Source organism: Achroia grisella, unplaced genomic scaffold (genome assembly GCF_030625045.1).
Source record: "Achroia grisella isolate CSIRO2021 unplaced genomic scaffold, CSIRO_AGI_Agris_v1 utg413, whole genome shotgun sequence".
Classification (NCBI taxonomy): Eukaryota; Metazoa; Arthropoda; class Insecta; order Lepidoptera; family Pyralidae; genus Achroia; species Achroia grisella.
Window position 1 is genome coordinate 332,700 of NW_026712846.1, and position 25,270 is coordinate 357,969.

The 25,270-nt window shown below is 34.7% G+C and overlaps 2 protein-coding genes across 2 annotated transcripts; both read right to left on the bottom strand.

Moving 5' to 3' along the window:
* Positions 1 to 1,860: 1,860 nt before the first annotated feature.
* LOC131844778 (vacuolar protein sorting-associated protein 51 homolog) lies at positions 1,861 to 4,354 on the bottom strand. Its single transcript, XM_059193738.1, has one exon. It carries the CDS (start codon positions 4,283 to 4,285, stop codon positions 2,180 to 2,182), a length of 2,106 nt encoding a protein of 701 aa, XP_059049721.1. The 5' UTR covers positions 4,286 to 4,354; the 3' UTR covers positions 1,861 to 2,179.
* Positions 4,355 to 7,146: 2,792 nt separating this feature from the next.
* Positions 7,147 to 24,694, bottom strand: LOC131844775 (TBC1 domain family member 5). Its single transcript, XM_059193736.1, has 13 exons — positions 24,503 to 24,694; positions 24,360 to 24,427; positions 22,900 to 23,034; positions 21,587 to 21,686; positions 21,193 to 21,309; positions 20,536 to 20,663; positions 19,086 to 19,136; positions 17,915 to 18,017; positions 17,186 to 17,304; positions 15,671 to 15,813; positions 14,314 to 14,452; positions 13,962 to 14,220; positions 7,147 to 7,455 (listed from the first exon to the last, which is right to left on the bottom strand). The coding sequence occupies exons 1-13, from the start codon at positions 24,503 to 24,505 to the stop codon at positions 7,198 to 7,200; spliced, it is 1,623 nt and encodes a 540-aa protein (XP_059049719.1). The 5' UTR covers positions 24,506 to 24,694; the 3' UTR covers positions 7,147 to 7,197.
* Positions 24,695 to 25,270: the final 576 nt, after the last annotated feature.

Consider the following 25,270-nt stretch of genomic DNA (forward strand, 5'->3'; position numbering starts at 1 on the left):
TGATGATAAACCCCTTGTTCATAAAACCTGTTACCTCATTTAAATTATTAAAGTATTTATCATATTTAGAAAGGACCTTGGAAAAAAAAGAGAGATCTCTGTAAAGGACGGAAGATTAATGACGACAAAAAAGTATTTTTTTTACCGACTAATGTCATATATAAAACAATATATAGACAATAAAAAAGATATATAAAACAGTTTGTAACAGTTAAATTGCTAATATATGTTTATTAAACTTATGTTTTTATGAATAAGGGGAAAGAAAATAAAGATATATTTTTAAAAAGATCAGATATTTCTGATACACAATGAATTTGATAAAACTCGATTTAGATGAAATCTTAAGGGTTAATTAGTATACATAACTAGACCAAAAAACGGCTGTAAAAAGCAATTTGATATGTTTTCAAAAAATGTCTCCAATCTAGGGTGATGGCTGAGTTTTCTAATAGAAATTTTCGTTTAAACTCATTATTTTTAATTATTTAGTGAACTTATAGTATAATTAGATGTTGCATTATAACGGCGAGTGCAGAGCGAGCATTTTTAACAAAAATGTTTAGTTAATCATGGCTGTTGGGTAGGAACAGGTTGGATATATCCGTATGTTCCACTTTTGTTTGTGTCTAAATAATTTATGTATATATAATAGTTATATAGTTATGTATTGTTAATAGTTATATGTATAACTAGCTACTCGCCCCGGTGTACATGTATTATATATAAACCTTCATCTATAATCACTATCTATTAAAAAAACCGCTTCAAAATCCGTTGCGCAGTTTTAAAGATTTAAGCATACATATGACAGCTACAGCGACTTTGTTTTATACTATGTAATGATGATGATGGTCATATCCATTTATTTTCCATAACCAATTGCAGGCTAACGTGTCTCAAGCACTGGATGTATTTTATTGTGTTAGGGACGACTTCTAACAAAAATATGCTCGCTCTGGACCTGCCTACGGAGACTAAATTGTTATTGATTAATACACGAGTATTCGTAGCGTAATACTCTTTCAAGTTAAAATAAACTTGGACCAAATATGTATAACAATTTCTCTGTTTCTAATGGTAATAATAATAATATATATTATGTTGTTTTTAATTTTAAATAATGTTTATTATGCTCTCGTGACTAACAGTGTAAATGTAATTAATGACTAAAAGAGTAGACCGTCTCGTGAGATTTATGTTTTAGAAGCATTTAACATCAAATTAAATTTTATATGTAGATGATATCATTATTTTTAATATGATGATGCAATTTTGATTAATGGGTTATCAATAAATTGTCTAAATAAAATTGTGTTTTATTTCGATCTTTGTAATTTTTTTTACATAATCGTCTGATATATTCAAAAATAAATTATTTAGATTATATCATAAGAAATGTTATTTTGATGTATGTACCGTATATATCTTCATAGGCATGTAGTAAAAAACGGTTATTTCAATATTACAAAAGATTTTATTTATATGTATAGATATACATGCACTACATTTACCAAAAAGAATTTAGTAAATATACATGAACTAGCTATGTATCTTCCAGAGTACTTTTTTAATCATATTTATAATTATGAAGAGAACCGTGTGGAGGTCAAACTGACATGGTACATTGCTACAATTAGACCATTAATCCATATTACAAACAGTTCCCTTAGCCCAATAAATACCATTTGCCTACTTGGATTCCGAAGGAGGGATAATCTATTGGAATCCATCCTTAAACACTTTACTGGGTAATAGGTCCTAATTTATTACAGTAGAAAAGTCCGTATTAATTAATATGTATTATAATGACTATATAGAACATCAGACATAATAAAAGATCAGTTTAATTATGGATAAATATTTTGTTTATATTTACAGAAGTAATTATTTACATAAGTAATAATAATAGGCAATCACAAGTCATGCAGTGCCACCTAATTCCAGGCTAAGCAGATCTGCATAGCTTGGGACTAGACGATACAGTGTTGGGCTTGTGCAATACATTTCTTCTTAAAATATAGTAAAAACATAATATACATAAAAAACACCCAGACTGATACAATCAACCATACTCATGAATACAACTGATTGTTTTGTGGGTGGATTTAAACATCAGACTGTTATAAATTACTTAAAATTGTTCACAAAAAATATAATTAATGAGGCTTTTATTTATTTAACCCCTTTCACAAATAATATCTACTATGCTTGGTTCCATCAACTGGGGATCAACACATCTCAGTTGTGCTGATGCTAAGGCATCTTCTAACAAAGCATTCAACAGTCTCTCATCATTCCCCATACAGGACAGTCTTTGTTGCAGAAAATGGACATCCACTTGCAACTGTTGCAAGCCATGTCTTCCAAATGTTCGAACTCTAACACACTCTACTAATGCTTTCAAAGCTACTTTTAGTGCACCATTAGATAGAGCTGCCCTATCTGCCCCTGCAGGACTAAAGACTTCAATTCTTTCAGAGAAAATTCTATTTATAGGTGAGAAAGATGATGGTGCTCTGGACCAAATAGTGCGTCTACTAGAATCACTTGATGGCTTCATGCTAGTTGGGAAAAGTTGAGAAGCAGCACTGTCTGCACTTGCTAAAGTCTCTACAACTCTGCGACACACTGCCCTTGGTCCTCTTGGTTCAGGTGCCCGTAGCCAGTCTCTTGCCAGCACTGACACTCTTAACATCTGTGCCGCTGTCTGACCAATAAATACTACTTCAGAATCTAAAGCAGATTGTGCAGCTGTAGACAAATGAACCATTATACTATTTGTGTCTCTATTTTCAATAGTTAAACCAGGAGCAGCCTCTTCTAGGAGTTTTAGCAGGTGGCTATGCAGTGTGGTGACTCCATTATCTTGCATCTCCAAGCATAGCTTAGCAAGAATTAGTAATAGTTCAAATGGTATATTGTTGTTTGATGTCTGCAAACAGGCCATACTTTTTACCATTTCGGAAAGATTTGCTATTGTCTCTGAGATTATATTCCAACATGCATCAGCAACTGCTTTAGCACACCATGATTTGAGTCCAAATGAAAGATTATTTTGCAAAAATGCCATCAAATCTAAAAGTGATGCCTGAACTTTCTGCATAAGATAGATTTGTAAGGAATTCAGAATATCTTTGAGATCAGTGTGTTCTGTACTTTTGCTGGCTAGAGACAGTCTTACTTTCATCAAATTCTCTTTAAATTGACTTTGAATGGACTGATGTTGGATTGTAGCTTTGTGATTGATGCATTGTATTACAATATCAATGGCCTTATTGGACATTGTGTCACTTGAAATTATCTCAGTCATAGCTTGTAATTTCCTGAAAAATTTGTCTAATCCTCTTATCAAGATTTCAGTACCAATATTATCTGGACGTTTCACAACTTCCTCAAATAAGTGGAAGACCTGTAACATGATTTTGTCAGCCACTTCCGGTACATTTGTATCCTCATTATCCTGAAACATTTCATGATAGCAAGATATTATGATCCCCAGATCAGCAAGTAGTGTATTATTGCATTTTTCTACCCATTCTAAGATGTCTGTGCTCTCAACCATCCCATTCAGTGTCTGCAGATGTTTATCCAACCTACTCTCAGCACAACTTAAGAAAATATCTTTTAAAGATGAATCAGTTTCTTGCAGTTGTCTCAGCAGACCAACACTCTCAGCTAACTCAGATGCAGAGGTTTCTGGACTGAGCAATCTGTCTCTCAAAGTTTTCTTCAACTCATAAATGATTTCTGAACATTCTGTTTGAATACTTTGGAATGAGGGCTGGTTACCATACTTTTGTAGCACTCTCTGGGCGTGTGTATAATCATGTACCGCATCAGCATATCTGCTTTCTGTTATAGCTTTATTCAACTGAGTAGGCAGTAGGAATAAAAATTGCAGTTTATCCAACAACTGTCTAGTGGAACATAATCTACTTACATTATTACCACTCTCTTTTAATGACTCAGATATCTGTGCACTAAATGAAGTTATTTTATTAATATTCTCACTAAGTTTATTCATTTCATCTTGCATTATTCTGAAATCTGAACGCATTTTTCGTACAGTTTCGGTGGCAGATATAAATTTGTTATAGTTCTCGTAGACCAGAGTCTGCATTTCGGACTGTAGGAACTGGCTCTGGGTGACAACTTCTGCTTCCTTGTCCATGATCTGCCTGAGGGTGGCCCGTTTCATTACATATTCTAAATATGAATCTGCATTGAAATTGCTTCCATCTATGTCTAAGGGATTGTCGACTACTTCTTGAGACTCCGTCATGTTTCTGTAGAGAATGTTAAAGGATTTTCACAAATGGTTTTTTACTACAGCATTAGTATTATAGCTGTCTTTTTGTTACATAAATTACAGGATTTATTACTTAAGCTCTTCTATTTAATGTTTCAAAATCTACAAATATGATCAAAATATTCTAATAATATTTGACTATACTATAAAATAATAATGAAACTGTTGAAATTTACATTAATTGACAACTCAAGTGACAGCAACAAAATAATGTTGCTATAATATCGTTTATATTTTCCCTAAAATCTAATTTTGCCAAGAACCTCTTTTATCAAGTCCTCAATTTTCCCCAGTTTAACTTTCCCCTGCAATTTCCTTCGACTTAAAGTTTTGTATCCAAGTTAAACTTATTTAAATTGATGTCAGTACGATAATGACAACAAAAACACACAAGAATTACGCAATAGCATCATTACATTTATATTTTTGATTAGTTTTTTAAACATGTTTCACTGACATTTATTTTTAGAAGTAGATCTGAAAGGAAAACTATTAATTTTGTAAATATAAGTAGAAAAGTATTTCTACGTCACTACTAACGGACATACTCGTAAAAGTTTAGAATACAATTTGAGTTTATCTGGTCGTCGGGTTAGTGCGTTTAATTAATAAATATATACTAAAATACCTCCGCCTGGTAATTGAAGAATTTGAACTAGTATAGAGAATATCTGCTAAGAGGTATTCATAATGCACATTGTAATTAATCAATAATCGATTATGATACCATAGATCATCAATAAGAATAATAATAAAAGATTTATTAATAAAAGGAAGCATTTTATTGATTATAGTACCACTTATCTTAAGGTATAGGATATTTTATTCTTTGGTTATATACATACAAACCTTAATTACTTTACAACTATACATAACAGACTTCAATAACAATACATTGATGGAACTCATTTTGCCGTCAACATAAAAACATATTATTATTGTGCTCATAGCATGAAGTCACTACACACCATAGAAGTAAAGTCATGCACAAAACAAAGAAGTTCGCACACTGTACAGAAAATTATGCTCATTTTAGCAAACGACTTCAACATTTTTCAAAACAAAAACATATTTCGAATGCAATATGTCTATCTATAGTTTTAGAATGACTCTGAAGTACTAAGACAAATAATTAATAATTGTTAATTTCATCACAGACAAGATGTTTCATCAAAGAACTCATTCAGTCATCACAAAAAAAATATGTTAAGTAGTAATCTAATTAGTCTAGGACTTCGTCTAAGAGTTCGTTCTCTGAAAAGTGGCTTCTTGTAATTTCCACTGCCAATTTTGTGCTCCGAGTATAAATTTTCAGATAATTTGTTATCTCAGTAGACAGATTCTAAATTATACTATTTATTTTCAATATAAAATGTAGGTAATCCACATAGCACATTACATAATTATAATACAAACAATAAGTAAGCTATTTTTAGTAGATATAATGCCGGACAGACTACTACAGTATTTTATTTTCTGCCATTCCTGGGTCTCAATTATGAAATTGTTAAATAAATAAAATGAGATAAAAGACCATATTATGCTCAAAATTTTAATGTATTTATGTTGTATGCTATGTTTTTTGATGGAGTTCCTGTTGAGTATTAAGTTTAGCCAATTAATTTCCTATTAAAACACCATTTACTTTCATCAACAAAAATACCTCTATCCAATCCAATCCTATTCTCTATATCTCTATACAAAAAGTACCTATAGCGGGAAGAAAGAAATTCATTAGAAAAGTCTGTTATAGCGCGTACCAGAAAAATACCAAATAAATACACTTTTTGATTTTGTTTTGTGACAATCACGTTCACAAATTATTATTTTAGAAGTAGATACACTATAATTTTCACATATAGGTACAAAAATATATGTATGCATATTTAAACTAAATAACCAACTACTAACAAATTTTATATATTAATTGAAGAATGTTCCTAATTTAATACTAAATATCACTATAATATACTTATTTATCTATAATTATTTAGATCTATACCATGTGCGCTGTAGCATGGTGTGGGTGACAGTTTACTTAACATTTCGTTTCACTCTTAATAGTTGCCGCGATTTACAAATTATGACTTAGTATTTCAGCTGTACCATATTCGTAATATATTATTTATTAATAACTGTATTAACTTAAATATTAAATGTAAAATTAGTAACTGTCACCCGCACCATGCTATAGTTAACACAGTATTATCACTGTTTTATTTAACGGTAGGGCACATTACAGGAAGCTAAATAGTTCAAAATATTTATACAATGTGTTTTTAATAAACATACACATTTAAGTCAATCATAGCATTACGTATTTTTATTTTAAATATGGTCACGCAAAAACGGCGCATAAAATTAAAAACTATACACAAATAAATGACGATATAAATGGTTATTAGAAACTAGTCCATTTTATGTGGCAATAAATAAACATGTCTATTGTTACTACATATGTGCCATTTATAAAAACTAAAGTTAAAGTATACACATTTTTACTTACTTGTGAGCTAACTTAATAACTAAAATTCCTGTAAACATTATATTAAAAAATTTGATTGAATTTATTTTAGTTTCTATTCAAATTTACTTTATTTATACAGACTTATATAATTCATATTGTATTACAATAAACATCACAAAAATAGTTACCTATATTCTATACAACGAAAATTGTCCGCGAATTTCGACAAAAATAATAGTAATCTTTAGGACTGATAAAACTGGTGTCAAACAAAACTGTTGAATCATCTCTAATAATTAATTCAGAATATAAATTTTTAAAAGTATCTCTGTTTTTTCGGACAACTTCCGTTGGCCGACCTATAACATAGTTAAGTACCTTAACGATAGTAACTATAGAGTAAAAACTTGCGTCTTAGTCAATCTGTCCTTGATCTGAGCGGGTCTAAAAACGGAAAATCACTGGTACTTTTGCACTCCGTTTGGTGAAACACTTTCAGTTGTACTTCTCTCACTTTGTTGGGCTGTTTGCTATGGGCAGGTTTAGGTTTTGGGACTACCGTGACTGGTACTATCTTCCGTTTACCAATTTCATCGGTTACCTCACCTTCTGCTGCTTCCAATGCTGTCTCTACATCTATGAGGGCGTGGTTGCGACATTCCAGGAGTGCTGCTAGCTGTTGAGTTTAATAATCACAGTTATCTTAATTAAGTGTTATTACAGTACAGATTAAGAGAATTATAATTAAATTTAATTAAACTGTATTTAACTGTAGTATTTACAAAAATGGGTAAGATTGTTATGTAGTTGTATTGGTGTTGTATGAGTCTATGGTGATCAGTGATCACTGGTCGGGTTCAGGTTCAAGAACGATGGTACATATCCAGTGCGGGGAGCAGGGGCGGCGTATCTGCATAACGTGGGATGAGCAACAGAGTGACAGTATCTGCAGGTCGCCCAGGGTGGCAGTACCTGCAGAAGGTCGCAGGGCGGCAGTAACTGCAGTAGGTCGCTCAGGGCGGCAGTACCTCCAGTAGGTCGCGCAGGGCGGTAGTACCTGCAGTAGGTCGCAGGGCGGCAGTACCTGCAATAGGTCGCTCAGGGCGGCAGTACCTCCAGTAGGTCGCGCAGGGCGGTAGTACCTGCAGTAGGTCGCAGGGCGGCAGTACCTGCAATAGGTCGCTCAGGGCGGCAGTACCTCCAGTAGGTCGCGCAGGGCGGTAGTACCTGCAGTAGGTCGCGCAGGGCGGCAGTACCTGCAGTAGGTCGCGCAGGGCGGCAGTACCTGCAGTAGGTCGCGCAGGGCGGCAGTACCTGCAGTAGGTCGCGCAGGGCGGCAGTAACTGCAGTAGGTCGCGCAGGGCGGCAGTACCTGCAGTAGGTCGCACAGGGCGGCAGTACCTGCAGTAGGTCGCGCAGGGCGGCAGTACCTGCAGTAGGTCGCGCAGGGCGGCAGTACCTGCAGTAGGTCGCAGGCCGGCAGTAATATAGGAAATTGGTAGTAGCACTCACCAGTATTAAGCAACGCCGGGATCAGGATCAGTGTTAAGGAAAACCAGGACTAGGATTTTGTATACCTACACTAGTTAATATTAGTCAGTTAGCAAGTTCAGTCAATGTTCATAGTATATAAGACAAAAAAGGTAATCTGTCATAAAAAAATATTATTTTTTATTTTATTATTTTACATACATTGACAAGCGCTGCTAGAAAGCATATCGCCTGCCATTGAACCAAAGAGGTTCTTAACATCTTCTCTCGATGTGTAATCCTAGCAGCTTACTAATCTTCTCTAACCTTGGCTTTGGTAAAGCTTTAGTAAAAATATCCGCAAACTGCCACTCACTGCTAATTTTCTGAACCATGAGATCACCTTTTGTCACAAGTTCTCGAACAAAGAAGTGCCTGATGAGAATATGTTTTGTTCTCTTGTGAAACTCAGGATTTTCCGCTAGTCTCACCGCGGCTTCATTGTCCACTTGTAATACAGGAGGATACTGTATTTCAGTAAGTTCGCTTAGTATCCTAGTTAGCCAAATGCATTCTCGAGCTGCTTCACTGGCCGCAACTATTTCTGCTTCAGTGGTTGAAATTGCAACACTTGCTTGTCTTTGACTCATCCAAGATACAGCACCACCAGCAAACATGCACAGTACTCCAGAAGTTGACCTTCCAGTACCAACGTCTCCTCCATGGTCAGCATCACTATAACACTCTATGATGCCCTTTTTATAGTTCTTTTGATACAAAATACCCATATCTTGCGTATGTTGTAGATAACGCAGAATCCGTTTCAGCTTTACACAGTCGTCTTCAGTTGGATTTTCCAAATTTCTTGAGACGACACTAACAGCAAATGCAATGTCAGGTCTCGTTCCAACCATGAGATATGCTAAGGCTCCAACAATATGTCTACAGTTCAACAACATATTACTCATGTCGACCTTATCCCGGTTTTGAGACATGTCTCTAACAATTGGTGTATGCACCGGTCTGCAGCTGTCCATCCCAAACCGTCGAAGAACTTTGTTCACATAACACTTCTGATGAATTTTTATGCCGTCTTCTCTGGTTATTATCTCTATACCGAGAAAGTAGGATACAGACTTCGTTGTGATTTTAAATTTTCCCATTAAATCTTTTAGGAAACTTTCGATCAGTTTCTGATTAGACGCAGCTACCAAACCATCATCCACATAAAGAGCCACAATGAGCTTCTCGCTAGACTCCTTTCTTGTGAAAAGGCATGGATCAGCATCAGATACTTTCAAACCGATTTCCTTGAAAAAATCTAATATACGCCTGTTCCAGCACCGAGGTGCCTGCTTCAAACCGTAAAGACTTTTCTTCAGTAAACAAACTTTACCAGAGTTATCTTCATAACCTTCCGGCTGTCGCATGTAGATTTCTTCATCAAGATCGCCATACAGAAAAGCAGTAGATACATCAAATTGCGCCATATGCATCTGTTCATTAGCGGCAACAGCTAATACACTTCTAATGGTCGCCATTCTTGCTACAGGACTGAATGTTTGATAATAGTCCACGCCTTTCTTCTGACTATATCCCTTAATAACAAGCCTAGCCTTGTATTTGTCGACATTCCCGTCAGCATTTAATTTGACCTTGAAAACCCACTTGCAGGGTATGACTTTCCGACCTTTCGGGAGATCTACCAACACCCAAGTTTTATTTTCCTTCAGAGAATTAATTTCCTTATCCATTGCCATTCTCCAAAGTTTACTTTCAGCACTTCTCACAGCTTCCTTGTAGCTATTAGGTTCCAGTTGATTACCAGTGCTCTCTCCATTTATATTATATAGAATAAAATCATTGAATTTCTGTGGTAGACGAAGCGATGACCTATCTCTAAGAATACGACTACTTTCCTCTATAATCTCATGTTCATCCATAGTTTCGTGAAGCTCGGCTTCGTCATTTCCTTCTAATACCCCCCCCACATTCAATATTTTGTTCTAGCGTATTACTTCTAGCATCATCAAATATATCTTCATTAATAACAGAAGTGTCTCTGTGAAGTTCTCTATCAATAAACTCATCATTGTTTACAAGACCTTCAACTTCATCATTATCAATTACAATATTCTGAGCATCAGAAGATTCTACATGAGGTAATTTTTCAACATTCCTCTGTTGAGTTATCTTTTGTAATGCCAAAGGTTGCAACTCAATTACATTGCTAGGAAATTCTGCTTGCATGGGTTCAGACACCTTCAGTGATTCACCTCTAAGCAGAGACATATCATCAAATGTCACATCTCTTGACCTTACTAAACCAGTAGAACCATTCCAAAGACGATATCCATCATCATTATCATATCCTATTAGAATACATTTCATAGCTTTCTTATGTAATTTTTTCCGAGTCTGTTTAGGTACGTGAGCATAACATGATGACCCAATGATCCTCATGTGTTTAATCCTTGGCTTTATACCAGTCCAAAGTTCTGAGGGTGACTTGTGTTCCACTGACGTTGGCCCTGTCCTGTTTAAAATATAAAATATACGGCAGTATTCACCAATTCAGCCCACAAAGTTTCAGGTAACCTTTCATGTGCATGCATCATAGCTCTAGCACATTCCACGATCGTTCTGTTATCTCTTTCGCTATTTCCGTTTTGTTCCGGTGTATACGGCATCGTCAGTCTTTGCTTTATTCCATTTTCCACCAATATTTTCCGTACTTGTGCATTGTCGAATTCACCACCATTGTCACTCAATAGTTCCTTAACAACATGACCAGCTACTTTAGCTTCAACTAGAAACTGTTTCAATTTCTCGTGTACTTCCGACTTATTCCGAAGAAAATACACAAAACGATGACGTGTATATTCGTCTTTGAAAAGTACAAAATATCGTAATTTGGAATAACTAGATGGAAAGGGTCCACAAACATCCGAATGTATGCGTTCTCCAGGTTTCGTAGCTTTATCTCGTACACCAAACTTTTGTCTGTGAGATTTTCCAAAGATACAACCTTCGCATAATTCTTCACTATCTTTTGTTTTTATTCCCAACTCTCTATCTATCAGACTTCTTATATGTCTTTTATTTTGATGACCAAAACGTTCGTGATAAAGTTGCAATATATCAACTTTCTGTACCAAATTTACTAACATATTCATAGGCGGTACGACTCTACAATTCAGCTTGTATAATCCTCCATACCTCTCCCTATTTCCTGTCACAGTAATCATTCCTCCTATTTTCATAGTACAAGTAGTGACCCGTGATTCAAACACGCTACCTGGATTCCTATCTTGCGTCGATAATACAGAAAACAGATTTCTACTTATCTGAGGAACATACCAAACATCTCTCAAAGTCGATCTCACAGTATGTCCATTAACATCGGCCTCAATACAAACTGATCCTTTGCCTACTGCCTTGATCACATTTTTGTCCGCCGTAGTTACAGTGTGACCTTCACTGAAGTATTCGAAATCTTGAAAGATATCATTCCGCATTGTAACATGATTCGTAGCCCCATTATCTACATTCCAATGGTCACGATCTGCAATACTACTTTCAGCCGAATTCACAGTCAGTAACATCATGTTAATTCCCTTACTACTGCCATCTTTTCGAGAAACTACTTTCTTAGGACAGTCTTTCTTAAGGTGACCAACCTCTTTACAACCAAAGCATTTAAACTTTTTGCTACTGTCCTTGTTATTACTGCCTTTGTCTTCACACTTACTAGGTTTCTTCTTGACTCCTTTGACAGCAAAGGCCTCACAACTAGATTCACTGTCTACATTGTTACCGAGTGCCTTTTCATGCGCACACAGCTGACTTGTGATATTCTCTATATTCCTATCCTTCTTAGACATTAACAACCAACTTGACTTGAATGAAAAATATGTTTCAGGTAAAGTATCCAAGATTTTACAAATTAATAGAACTTCAGGTAAATCCTTACCTTCCTCTTCTTTCATTAATTCTTGCTTGAGCTTATACCACAGATTTTTCAACTTCGAGATATGTGAAGCCATGTCGTCAACAGGATTTTTCTTATATCTGAAAAATTCTAAACACAAATCATACAGGCGGTCCTCACATACACCTTCGTACAGGCGATGTAATTCATCCCATATTTCCTTTGCGGTCGTTAACCTTAGAATTTTATCCAGGATATTATCAGAGATATTATTAGTTATTACAAGTACAGCTATACTATCCAACTTAGTGTAGCTTCGTAAGTCCTCTTCGTACTTAGCCATAGCTGCTGAATCCCCAGCACTACTATCTGGCACTTCCGGTTTTTTAATTGATCCATTTATTACATCCGTTATACCGTCTATTCCCCTTAATAGTGCTGACATGCGATACTTCCAATGTATCCAATTTTCACCTTCTAATTTATTAATTTGAAATTTCGACAAATCCATTTTTAAGTTTGGTATTAGCCCATAACCTAATATAGGAAATTGGTAGTAGCACTCACCAGTATTAAGCAACGCCGGGATCAGGATCAGTGTTAAGGAAAACCAGGACTAGGATTTTGTATACCTACACTAGTTAATATTAGTCAGTTAGCAAGTTCAGTCAATGTTCATAGTATATAAGACAAAAAAGGTAATCTGTCATAAAAAAATATTATTTTTTATTTTATTATTTTACATACATTGACAAGCGCTGCTAGAAAGCATATCGCCTGCCATTGAACCAAAGAGGTTCTTAACAGGCAGTACCTGCAGTAGGTCGCGCAGGGCGGCAGTACCTGCAGTAGGTCGCGCAGGGCGGTAGTACCTGCAGTAGGTCGCAGGGCGGCAGTACCTGCAATAGGTCGCTCAGGGCGGCAGTACCTCCAGTAGGTCGCGCAGGGCGGTAGTACCTGCAGTAGGTCGCGCAGGGCGGCAGTACCTGCAGTAGGTCGCGCAGGGCGGCAGTACCTGCAGTAGGTCGCGCAGGGCGGCAGTACCTGCAGTAGGTCGCGCAGGGCGGCAGTACCTGCAGTAGGTCGCGCAGGGCGGCAGTACCTGCAGTAGGTCGCGCAGGGCGGCAGTACCTGCAGTAGGTCGCGCAGGGCGGCAGTACCTGCAGTAGGTCGCGCAGGGCGGCAGTACCTGCAGTAGGTCGCGCAGGGCGGCAGTACCTGCAGTAGGTCGCGCAGGGCGGCAGTACCTGCAGTAGGTCGCGCAGGGCGGCAGTACCTGCAGTAGGTCGCGCAGGGCGGCAGTACCTGCAGTAGGTCGCGCAGGGCGGCAGTACCTGCAGTAGGTCGCGCAGGGCGGCAGTACCTGCAGTAGGTCGCGCAGGGCGGCAGTACCTGCAGTAGGTCGCGCAGGGCGGCCCGGGCGCGGGCGGGCGGGCGCGGCAGGGCGCGCGCGAGTGCGGCGGCGGCGCGCGGCAGGCGGGCAGTACCTGCAGTAGGTCGCAGGGCGGCAGTACCTGCAGTAGGTCGCGCAGGGCGGCAGTACCTGCAGTAGGTCGCGCAGGGCGGCAGTACCTGCAGTAGGTCGCGCAGGGCGGCAGTACCTGCAGTAGGTCGCGCAGGGCGGCCCGGGCGCGGGCGGGCGGGCGCGGCAGGGCGCGCGCGAGTGCGGCGGCGGCGCGCGGCAGGCGGGCAGTACCTGCAGTAGGTCGCGCAGGGCGGCAGTACCTGCAGTAGGTCGCAGGGCGGCAGTACCTGCAGTAGGTCGCGCAGGGCGGCAGTACCTGCAGTAGGTCGCGCAGGGCGGCCCGGGCGCGGGCGGGCGGGCGCGGCAGGGCGCGCGCGAGTGCGGCGGCGGCGCGCGGCAGGCGGGCGCGCACGAGCGCGAGGGCGGCGAGCTCGCGCGCGACGTCGCCGCCCTCCGCCGCGCCGTCCGCGCACCACGAGGCCGCGCCGCCCGTGTGCTCCGCTCCCGGCTGCTCCAGCTCCCACTTCGGCGGCTCGTCGCTCTCGTTGCTACGATCAAATGGTTCCGTCAGCTTTCTGGCAATAATAATATTAGGTTACACTAGCTCGATATAACCCTAGATGACTTACGATATATAAACAAACGCATAAAGCGGCAGGCGCGTGTACCTGTGCGGCGGCGGCGGCGGCGGGCGCGGGTGCGTGCGCGGGCGCCGCAGGTGCAGTGCGAGCGCGGTGACGTGCGCGGCGGCGGCGGGGCTCGGCCTCATCAGCGCCGCCAGCGCGCCGCCGGCTTCCGCCTCCAACACTGGGAACAAATCACCGGTCGGAACATTCGAGTAATAAATCGGTGTTGGCCGAAGTGTATGTCTGCGGACCGTCCCCGGCATCGAGCCAGGTCCGCCGCGGCGCCTCGCTCGGTCGTTCCGTGTATTGAGCACCGCACGTTCCCATCTCTTATATTTTATAACATATATGTACAAATACATCAATCTTACAGCCAATTGCTCTATCATTAAATGACCCTATTAAGATTTGATATTGCAATCTCTAAAAAATTAAATAATCTTGCCTGTTATCTATCTTCTAGTATATAAAAATTGAAAGAGACTTCAGCAAGTTAGATAAAAATAATCTCAATCAGAAGAGGTTATAAAGTACTTTCCGCATTAAAATATCACTAAAAAATCAATTCAGATTTTCGTCTGGCAGCAGTACGGTATCAAATTCTATTTCACCTAAAATCCTTATAAGACGTGATTGTCGACCGACATCGAACATAATTAGTTATAATTTTAACATATGCCTTTTTTGAGAATTTGCCTAAAATCAGGGAAAAATTTTGATGTAGGTAACACTACGTATTAATACTCACACATTGTCAGAAAGGAATTTTCGAAGATTATAAAATTATTTATTAAAAATCTCACACTATAATAGTCAATATACAAGTATATGACAACTAAAATTTGAATATTTATGTGTTCCTCTTCCTAGAGGGTGGGGAGGGACCTCGATGTAACAATGATGCACGAACCATTTATAGACTATTCCAACTTTTATATCACACTCTGTTGAATCCTCCACACCCCCATCCCTCATTAACGTGTTACATAAATAACGAGAATCAACATAAATAACAAGAAACAATAATGTGGTCCCTAAATTTTCCAAATTACGTTAATATTTCTTTTAAAATACACATAATAAAATTATCTTATTACTAATTCATTAATTATTTTATGGCTTGCTGACGTACTGGCCGTATAGTTTTATGTTTCATATTTTATTATTTTCTATTAAGAATTTTATTATATATATATTTTTTTATATACAGAACATTTTAGTGCCTAATAAATATTGTGACAGACAACAACAATGACTATTGTACGAGCCTGTATAAATTCGAGTAGTCGCAAGTTCTTTACTGAGTAAGTCATATTTAAAACAAAACAATTATTACATAAAACATACACAATATAATGTACATAAAATAGTATCGAACAATCACCTGGATTATACTCACATATATTTCGAATTGAAACGAGCATCGCGACTATGACGTAGTGTAAATAAGGCAGCATTGGACCGTCGGCGAACAGGAACCCCCACAGATGTGGTATATCAGCGCGCGGGAACTCACGCCCGAATAGTAATCGTAACCATCGGCTGTAATAATAATAATAATAATAATAAGTAACGGTTTCGGCCCGTAAGTGTGGAGAAAACCAGCAAAAGCTGAGAAAAAATAAAGAATGATAATAATTAGGCCTACATTTGTGTTATGGTATATCCACCTGAAATAGAACATTGTTATGTACTTGGCTTAGGCCCGTACATACCAACATTACCGGCGAAAGTCGAGAAAAAATAATATAAATAAAAAAAATAATAATAATCATTTATTCAGCATAATAAACATATTGTAAAAGAATTCAGACCCACGGTTCCTTACAATGAGACTTTCCCTCTTTAGTGTCACTTACCATATTATACATTTACACATGAAATAACTATTAAATTAGGAAACAAACAGGCAGACTCTAAATTTGTTTTGTTTTCGTTTAGCAAACAATTTTTTTTAATGGACACATTTCATGATTTTTCTAACAAACTATGGACTATAATATTTATAGACTACTAATATCCTTAATTTATCATTTAAAATAATTAAAACTGTAATTCTGATATAATTATCTGTGGACATAATTTTGTAATTGCGATTGACATGCTCTGTATTATTGTAAACATGTACAACATTTATTTGAAAAGAATACGAGCTGAGTATCTTGTGAGTTCTTCTCATCTCGAAATCAATCCGAACTGACGGTAGATTTGATTTGACATATCATAAGAGCTCGTATTCTGTAATAGACCTACATGAATAAAGATATTTTAAATATGAATTGTATAATGAGATGTGTTATATTTGTGAATAAAATAATAAAAATATGAATACCTCCACCCTTTGTCACACTTCATCCCTCCTCTCTTCCTAACATGTGTGTCATATTTATAGATTGAGCTATTTAAATTAGTTTCGATGCCAGATTTATATATTTAAAAAATTTCGATAACGTTTTGCAAATTAAATAAAAGTAATTGACGAATGTCTATATAAGAAAAAAAATAAAAATTTTATACAAAAAACAAGTTATTATCTTTTTGCTATTAAAATATATCAGGCGCACAAATAGATAAATAAAAGTATACATTATTTTTATGTTTTATTTTTATTGCACAAATGTTAATCTCACAATCACACTTACTAATATTATAAATCATCATGTGTGTTCTTCATTATCTCATTTGCACACATTTGGGGATACTTTTTATTACAAAAACAACAATTATTTTTTTATAAAAAACAATAATATATTTTTATGTGTTATATTTATTTATTAATGGATGCAATAAGCAGTATAATGTATGAGTCTACATTATATCAATTAGTCTCAATATAAATATTTATACAAAACGTGCTGTTATGAAATCTATTTGCATATATGTAGATATTTTTGAACTCTTATATACAACTCACATTCCAAAAAGCTCCATAGAGATATTATATTCAGCGAGGCGCGCCGCTAACTCTGCGTCAAACGGCGCCAAATATTCCTCTTTCACTTTTTCCAAATATCTGACTACTTCATTAGGATTCTGTAATAAAACAAAGTTATTATAAATATCTATTATTAATTTAATTAATTATTTTTTCTATATTATATATATTTTTATTTTTTAATACACACAGTTCAAAAGATACATATATACAATCGAGGAACATATTTTAAATGAATATTGTTTTCTGAAAATTCTTGCAATGGATTATAAAAGTGTCGATTCTGAAATAATAGGTAAGTAATAAATTATTTATATTTCATGTTTATGTATTCACAACTGTTTTATTTTTATTGTTTTCTTTATTTTAAGACCGTGTAAAAATAATTTTCTGCCAAAACTAACCTTCATACAACACACAAATACCAGATATATATTTATTAATCCGAAGATAATTCAGAAGACAGATTTTAGTACATTTGACGGACTTAACAGCATGCGGCATTTTTATAATTATATGTTATAATGGTCCAGCTTTAATATAGTACTACACCTGACAAAGTTGGGATCGATTCTTGTACAATACATTTAAATTATGACTAGTCTCGGTCAAGTACTAATCCGTGACAACATTACAAACAAACTTTCGCACATATTAGTTAGTAGATACATAAAAAGCAAACAGTATTGTTATATGTTTCTTACATACGTGAACTACTTTGGACGACGGCAGCCGACCACAAGCTGTGGGCACCACATCACCTGTCGTATAAAACTTTTCTAAACCCTTCATAAGGGTGTTGAAGAGCATGCTGTGAAAAACAATTATTCTAATCAGAGACTATATATGTAGAATTCATAGTCTCTGGTCCAATAGTACAGACGTAATATATTTTTTAAAACATATTTTTTTTTTATGAGTATTAATGGAACGGTGCCCTCGCCTGCACTTACTGTTTATGCGGGCGGAGCACCAGTGGAGGATGAAAAGATGAGCATGAAATCAATATTTATACCATATTGCTAAAAACAGGCCTAATATCACTGAGATAGATTTTGTACAAAACCAACGGGCTCGGTGGTCTAGCGGTTTAGCACACCGCTTTAGTTCCGATGGTCGCGGGTTCGATTCCTCGGACGAAGAAATATTTGTATCCATGAATATGATTGCTTGTATCGGTCTGGGTGTTTTATATATCTTATATATATTATGTATTTACAAAAAAAAAGTATTCTTATCAGTTATAACACAAGCTCTACTTAGTTTGGGACTAGATGGCGGTATGTGAATTGTACAGGGTTAAATGCCATATGGCAAGTTCATGGCACATATGTTATGGATAACTGTTGCATTTCCATTAAGTAGTGTGTTATGTAGTTTGCCTTTGCAATTAAATCTATACATATAAATAAAATTGGAGTGTCTGTTCGTAAAATCGAAATAACCGTTTTACTACATGCATATGAATATATATACGGTACATAGACCAAAATAACATTTTTTACAATTTTGTATGTCTGTCTGTTTGTTCCGGCTAATCTCTGAAATGGCTGGACCGATTTTGACGGGACTTTTTTTGGCAGGTAGCTGATGGAATAAGTAACTTGGCTACTTTTATTTTAGAAATATAAAGTTAAATTCTACGCGGACGAAGTCGCGGGGGCAACTAGTAAGAAATAAATTTAGTACTAGAAACCTTTTCAAAATAAGATATGTAAAGGGGAAGAATAATATATCATAGGCTTAGTAGAATTAAATGTTGCTTTAAGTACAAGTAGTGTTACTCTACTAAATAAATGTGTTACACAATTTAGCAAATAATGGCTTGGAAATGAAATAATACAGGTATTTAAGTTAATTATTACAATTTAATACTTACTAACAATGATGTTCTAAATAATTTTCGTCAAGATAATATTTTAACGCGTCACTGCAAAAAAAAAAAGATTATTATAAATAAACAAAAAAGTTACACAAATTTCTAAGTAACAATTATTTATGTTATATACTTTTTAATAAAACTTATACTTAATACATTTCCATTCAGTCATAAAAAAGCTACACAAATTTTTGAGTAACGGTTATATTTGTTTTTTTTTTCAGATAAACTTATCTATACATATAAATAAAAAGAGTTTTTTTATTGATTATAAATAGAAAAATTGAGAATAACTGTATTTCGGACCTGTATCTTGGAGGCAGGATATTATCTATACATATAAATAAAATTGCAGTGTCTGTTTGTAATATTAAAAAACGTTTTTTGCTACATGCATATGAACATAAATATGGTACATACACCAAAATAACATTATTTACAATTTTTGTATGTCTGTCTGTTTGTTCCGAATCTCTGAAATGGCTGGACCGATTTTGACGGGTCTTTTTTTTGTCAGGGAGCTGATGTAATTAGGAGTAACTTAGGCTGCTATTATTTTAGAAAAATAATGTTAAATTCAACGCGGACGAAGTCGCAGGAACAGCTAGTATTAAATATATTTTCATTCATTCACAATTTAGATACCGAGATCTTGTCGGTGGAGCACATTTATTATTAATAGTTCACCCATCTAAAAAGGTGCAATAACTCAACTCATATCACATTTAATGTCATTTTAAAATATCATTACATAGTATAAAACAAAGTCGCTGTCGCTGTCTGTCCGTCCCCATGTATGCTTAAATCTTTAAAAGTACGCAACGAATTTTTAATAGGTTTTTTAATAGATAGAGTGATTCAAGAGAGATTTCATCCGTGCGAAGCCGGGGTGGTTAGCTAGTATAAAATAAAGGAAGAAGTATCTGGATTAAGTAACAACTGTAATGTACTATCACGACTATAATTACATATAAGGTGTTCAGATACACTATCAACTGTAGATGTCATGAGGAATGTAGCACTTGTAATGCATATAATTTGCTGGATATATTTGAATCCAAAAAAGGCATGTTGGATTCAAATGTAACACAATAAATTAATATAATAGTAAACCTACGGCCGTCGTTACCGTCCTACGGATTAATTAGGTTCGTATCGATATGGCTATCACCAGTGAATCAGTCATAAATATATGTATTTAATAAAAAAAAATAAACATCGCATTTAGTACTCATTATTAATATAGTTAATTAATTATTTACCATAAAATCATTCGTGTTAACACCCTTTTAAGTATAATATATATTAAAAAACTTTTTGTTCGGAGTCTGCCAGATTTGACATTCTATTTACGACCTTTTGTATATGTAACTTAGGGTAGAAACTGCTAAACAACAGCGGATTTCTGATTATAATAATATAATAGCATAATATAAACCAAGTACTTTACCCTAAGTTGTCAGGTGCAAATTTCCTATCTAAATACAATTCAAATAATAGTGGGGCAAGTATTTCGTGCATTCCCTGTCTGTATCCCACATGTGAATGGCATCGTGCCCAGAAGAATAACACGTTAACCTGAAATGAAAATAAGCCTTAAATGAGCCTATGAATGTTGTCACGCGTATATTCACATGCGTTTAGTCACATGCGTATAGTTACATGCGTATAGTCACATGTTAAAAACGGGGACGAGGATGAAGTGTGACATTATGTGACAAAGGGTGGGACGAGTCGTAAGTATCATGACTTCACATATTAAAATCTATTTTTTTATTATTAATTTAACAATTAACAAAAATCTTTAAAATAATAATAATAATAATTTCTATAAAATAATAAATTCTTAAGTTTTGTTTGTTTTGCAAGATATATATCTTGTAAAACGTGCCAGTTCATCTCACATTTAAATAATAAAAATTCTGTTCTGTAATGTATGGATGGCTTTATTTTATGAGGTAGAGAATATTATTAAGTGTAAATAGAATAGTTTTAAAATATAAACGAGTTTGCAATTAGCTGAAATTTTATATTGTATTAATTGAATAAGTAAATTATGAAATGTAGAAATAACAATACATATAAAATATTTGACCAATCAACTCACCATTAACTCTTGTACCTCCTTCTCACGGAAGTACACCTCATCAGGGTATGTACGTACCACATCTTGCAATATAAGTGCTTTGAGCTCGTTATCACAGAAGTGTTGTTTCCATGCACTCTGGCAAAAGAGAATATATAAGGATTTCACATAAATTTGTTAATGGTTTATATTTATAGTTGGCGTATGGTACATGGTCCATTATTTATTTTAACTCTGATAACTATAGAATAAATATAATAGTAATTTGTTTGATAACTCTTAATCAACTTCTTGTCGTGATTGTAAGATGTTTTGAGTGGTATTAAATAAATAAATATACCTATTGATAGTTATTGTTCAAATTAAATTCGAAAACAAAAATCAGAAAATCAAAAAGCTATTATAATATATTTACCTCGTCATTTTGTGATAATGGATCATCTCCAATCACAGTTCTAGGATCCATAGACAATTTAGATTTAAGATCGTTGTAGAAATTTCTATGAGCTTCTAAACTGTAACAAGAGACAATGACAATTTATTTATAGACTATTTTTATGTCTCATAACTGAAGTTACATGATGGGGATGGATAATAATTTAATATTGGAAATGGCAATGTATAAGGGGTATGCTAATCATCATCATGACGTCATGATGTCTATATGTTGTATATAGCAACAGTTGCCAATACCATAAATTGGACAATAAAATTGATTGCCATTCCACTTAAGGGTCGTCTATGAATTATGTTACACTTTAAAGGGTGGGGAGGTTGTGAATGAAGTCTGACAAAGTGTGACAAGGTGGAAGAACCTATGCATTTTTTTTACATCACTATGCCTGAAACATCAGTGGTGTCACATTTTCTAACATGACATTTTAAAATCTATATTAGTGCTGTACCATTTATAGATGCGGAAGAGATGTGTCACAATTGTGACTAACTGTGACAAGGATAAAGGTTAGTCAGAAATAAAGAAATTTGTATGACATAGTTTCTTATTTAAAAAAATTAAACTTTATTAAACTTACATAAATACTTAAGCATATAATAAGATTTTTTTTGTGTAATGGGTCGTTAAACATAAAGGAAGAGGTTGTAGGCGAAGTGTGACATTGTGTGACAAGGGGTAGAAGGAATTATACATAATAACATTTCATAGTCTACATATTACTAATAAATATTTTAAATGGAAATAAAATTCATTTAAATCTTCTTTGTTGGTTAATACATCATTTCTAGATGCGGAGGGGTCATGTATGTGATAAATATTTTCAGAAAAATGGAACATAGTTTAAATTAAAAAAACTAAACTTTTTTAAATCATTAAATTCAGCTAAAGCAAATAATTCAATTTATTTTGTTGGTCATCTATAAAACGTTACACATCATTTCGAAATGTGACATTGTGTGACAATAGAAGGCGAAGTCTACATACTACTAATAAATATTTTAAATGGAAATAAAATTAATTACAAAACTTGTTTGTTAATACATCACATGTCACAGATGTGACTAGTCACATCACTGTGACAAAGATAGTCAGAAATAATAAAATTTGTATGACATAAATTATGGACATCCCTCACATAAAAAAAACTAGTTTGTTGTACTATATAAAAATAAAATGTAAATGTTTCTTATATAAAATTCTCACTAAGCGTATAATATTATTATTATTTGTGTTGTAAGTGTTAGAATAGAAGATTTAATAAGTATATGTACCTAGATATGATATCTCCACTAGGCGGCGGGAGAGCATTCAGCAAGATAGCCCATGCTAGACTGTGGGGACGACCTAGCCTCTGCTGTATTGCTGCTGACTTTAAACATTCCAGGCTCCATGCTGGTAACCTTAGCCTATTATAAAAAAAAACTCTCAAGAGACAAATATGTATAACTATATAAGCTGTGCCTGTGGTTCCACCCAAGTGAAATTTATAGCCTATATAAATTATGTATGTACAAATTATATTATTGTAAAGTTTCATAAAAATCTGTTTAGTAATTTTTGTGTGAAAGAGTAACGAACATCCATCCTTACTCACAATCTTTTGCATTTATAATATCAATAAGATAATGTAACAAGATAAAAGAAAAATTAAGATATATTTCAGTGGAAGGTGAATCTAGATTCAAATAATGGGGAGTTTCAATGACAAATATAATGAGTATTTAATATTTGTCATTGAAACTCCCCATTATTTGAAATATATCTTAATTTTTCTTTAAGTCGAATTGTTTAAAATAACTACGTTATATTCAATTATGTAACAACCTTGGTCATGAAGCAATTTATCACTTCCTCACTTTCTAATAGTAAAAATTTAGACCTTGCATAATAAGTGGCATACATGAGATTAATATTTTACCACCTAAATAGGTATTTAATACTATTTTAATACTAATGAAAGTTTATTAAAATAGAAAGTTTATTAATATTATACTAGCTATGAGCACGGTTTCACCCGCATGAACATTATAGCCTGTATGTTCTTTTGATGTATAAGCTACATTACTGTAAAGTTTCATCAGATTCTGTTCAGTAGTTTTTGCATGAAAGAGTAACAGACATCCATCCATATTAACAAATTTTCACATTTATTATACTATATATATAAGATTATTAAATGAGTCCACTGCTTAATAACCAAATACTGTATAAACAATATTAGTGCAAATGATTTTTGTTTGTAAACTTACTGAAATAAAACTGCATGATACATCTCTTCATATATTATTTAATTTTTGTCTATTATTAGATACAGAAAAATGTTATATTGACATAACAATCCTTCTAGTATCCATTTTACTTTAGATATTCACAACTATACAATACCATCCTAAAAACTGTCTTTCTATAATTATATTTACCAGCACAATGTATGTACAGTCAATCGTAAAAAAATATAAAATTTTAAGAAGAGGTTATTCCATTATATTTGTAAAAATTGCAAATAAATTAGTTAAGCTAAATTAGTGTGTAAAAATTGATAACATAATAGTGTCTAAGTTTAAGAGACACTATTATGTTATCAATTTTTATATAGTATCCTAATAATTGTTTCTCATACAGCTTTTATGTACAGATAGTAATCAGTTATATTTTTATTATATCTGTACGGTATTACGAATATTTTATTGAAGTTTCTATGAGTATAAACAAAAGGCTTTGTGGTACTCACTCATATTCTGTAATTTCTATTCTATCTATTGTTGGAGAGGTCGGCGAGCAGTCAATATTATTCTGTTCCTGTTATTAAAAAAACTATTATAAATGCTACAAAGCAGACAAACAAATGTAGTAATTACAACCTAATTTTCTTACCATATTATAGGATAATTAGGATATAATATGTGCATTTCTAATTTTCTACGAATTCAATTAAACCACTTCTCACATGCGCTAAAAAAATTCATAACAATAATTTACTTCAATATTTATAACTCGTCTGAATATGAAAATGTTTAATTCTTTATAAATAAAATGAGACAAATATTGTTTTTAAATAAAGTCACAGAGTACCGTATTAAGTAATTGGATAATTTGGATAATCTCTATTCTGTTCAATATCAAAAAATGTCATTCAGATTATACAGAGCCAAGAACAAATATTGTTCTTAGTGCAAGATCTAAAAACAATATTATCAGCAGCTTGTTCTTACTAAAGTACATATATTTTATAGTTTTTATCTTTTTTTGAAAAATAACTAGTCGTTATCAAATAACTATATGTATTTATATTTTTTTTTACTTTTAACATTTATATAGCATGCGATGAAATTTTTAAGGATTATAATACAAGATTGTCCTCTAACGGAATAATCTGTCAGACAGATGTTTCTCAATTGCAATCTAAAATTATAAATTCTAAAGATTAAATGAACAAACTAATTATTTTAATTATAATAATATTAAAAAACACTCTTACTATTAAAATATTAAGAATTTTAACAAGTTTCAAATTGCTCCGTCCGTCTGATATGTCTAACGTAAGCGCGATTACAGCGCCACCACAACTCAGAGCAAATTTATTTTTATCTGTATGCGCACACCCTATTAGTACTGTATCTACGTTCCTAGAGCTGCGTAACA

Excerpts from the sequence above, each read along its gene's own strand:
- LOC131844775 (XM_059193736.1), bottom strand. Across the intron at positions 21,687-22,899 it reads AGTGGAGATATCATATCTAG|TTTAGAAGCTCATAGAAATT; the intron begins GTACATATACTT and ends CTCTTGTTACAG. Across the intron at positions 14,221-14,313 it reads CCGCCGCCGCCGCCGCACAG|AAAGCTGACGGAACCATTTG; the intron begins GTACACGCGCCT and ends TATTATTGCCAG.
- LOC131844778 (XM_059193738.1), bottom strand. The coding sequence starts at position 4,285 with ATGACGGAGTCTCAAGAAGTAGTCGACAATCCCTTAGACATAGATGGA.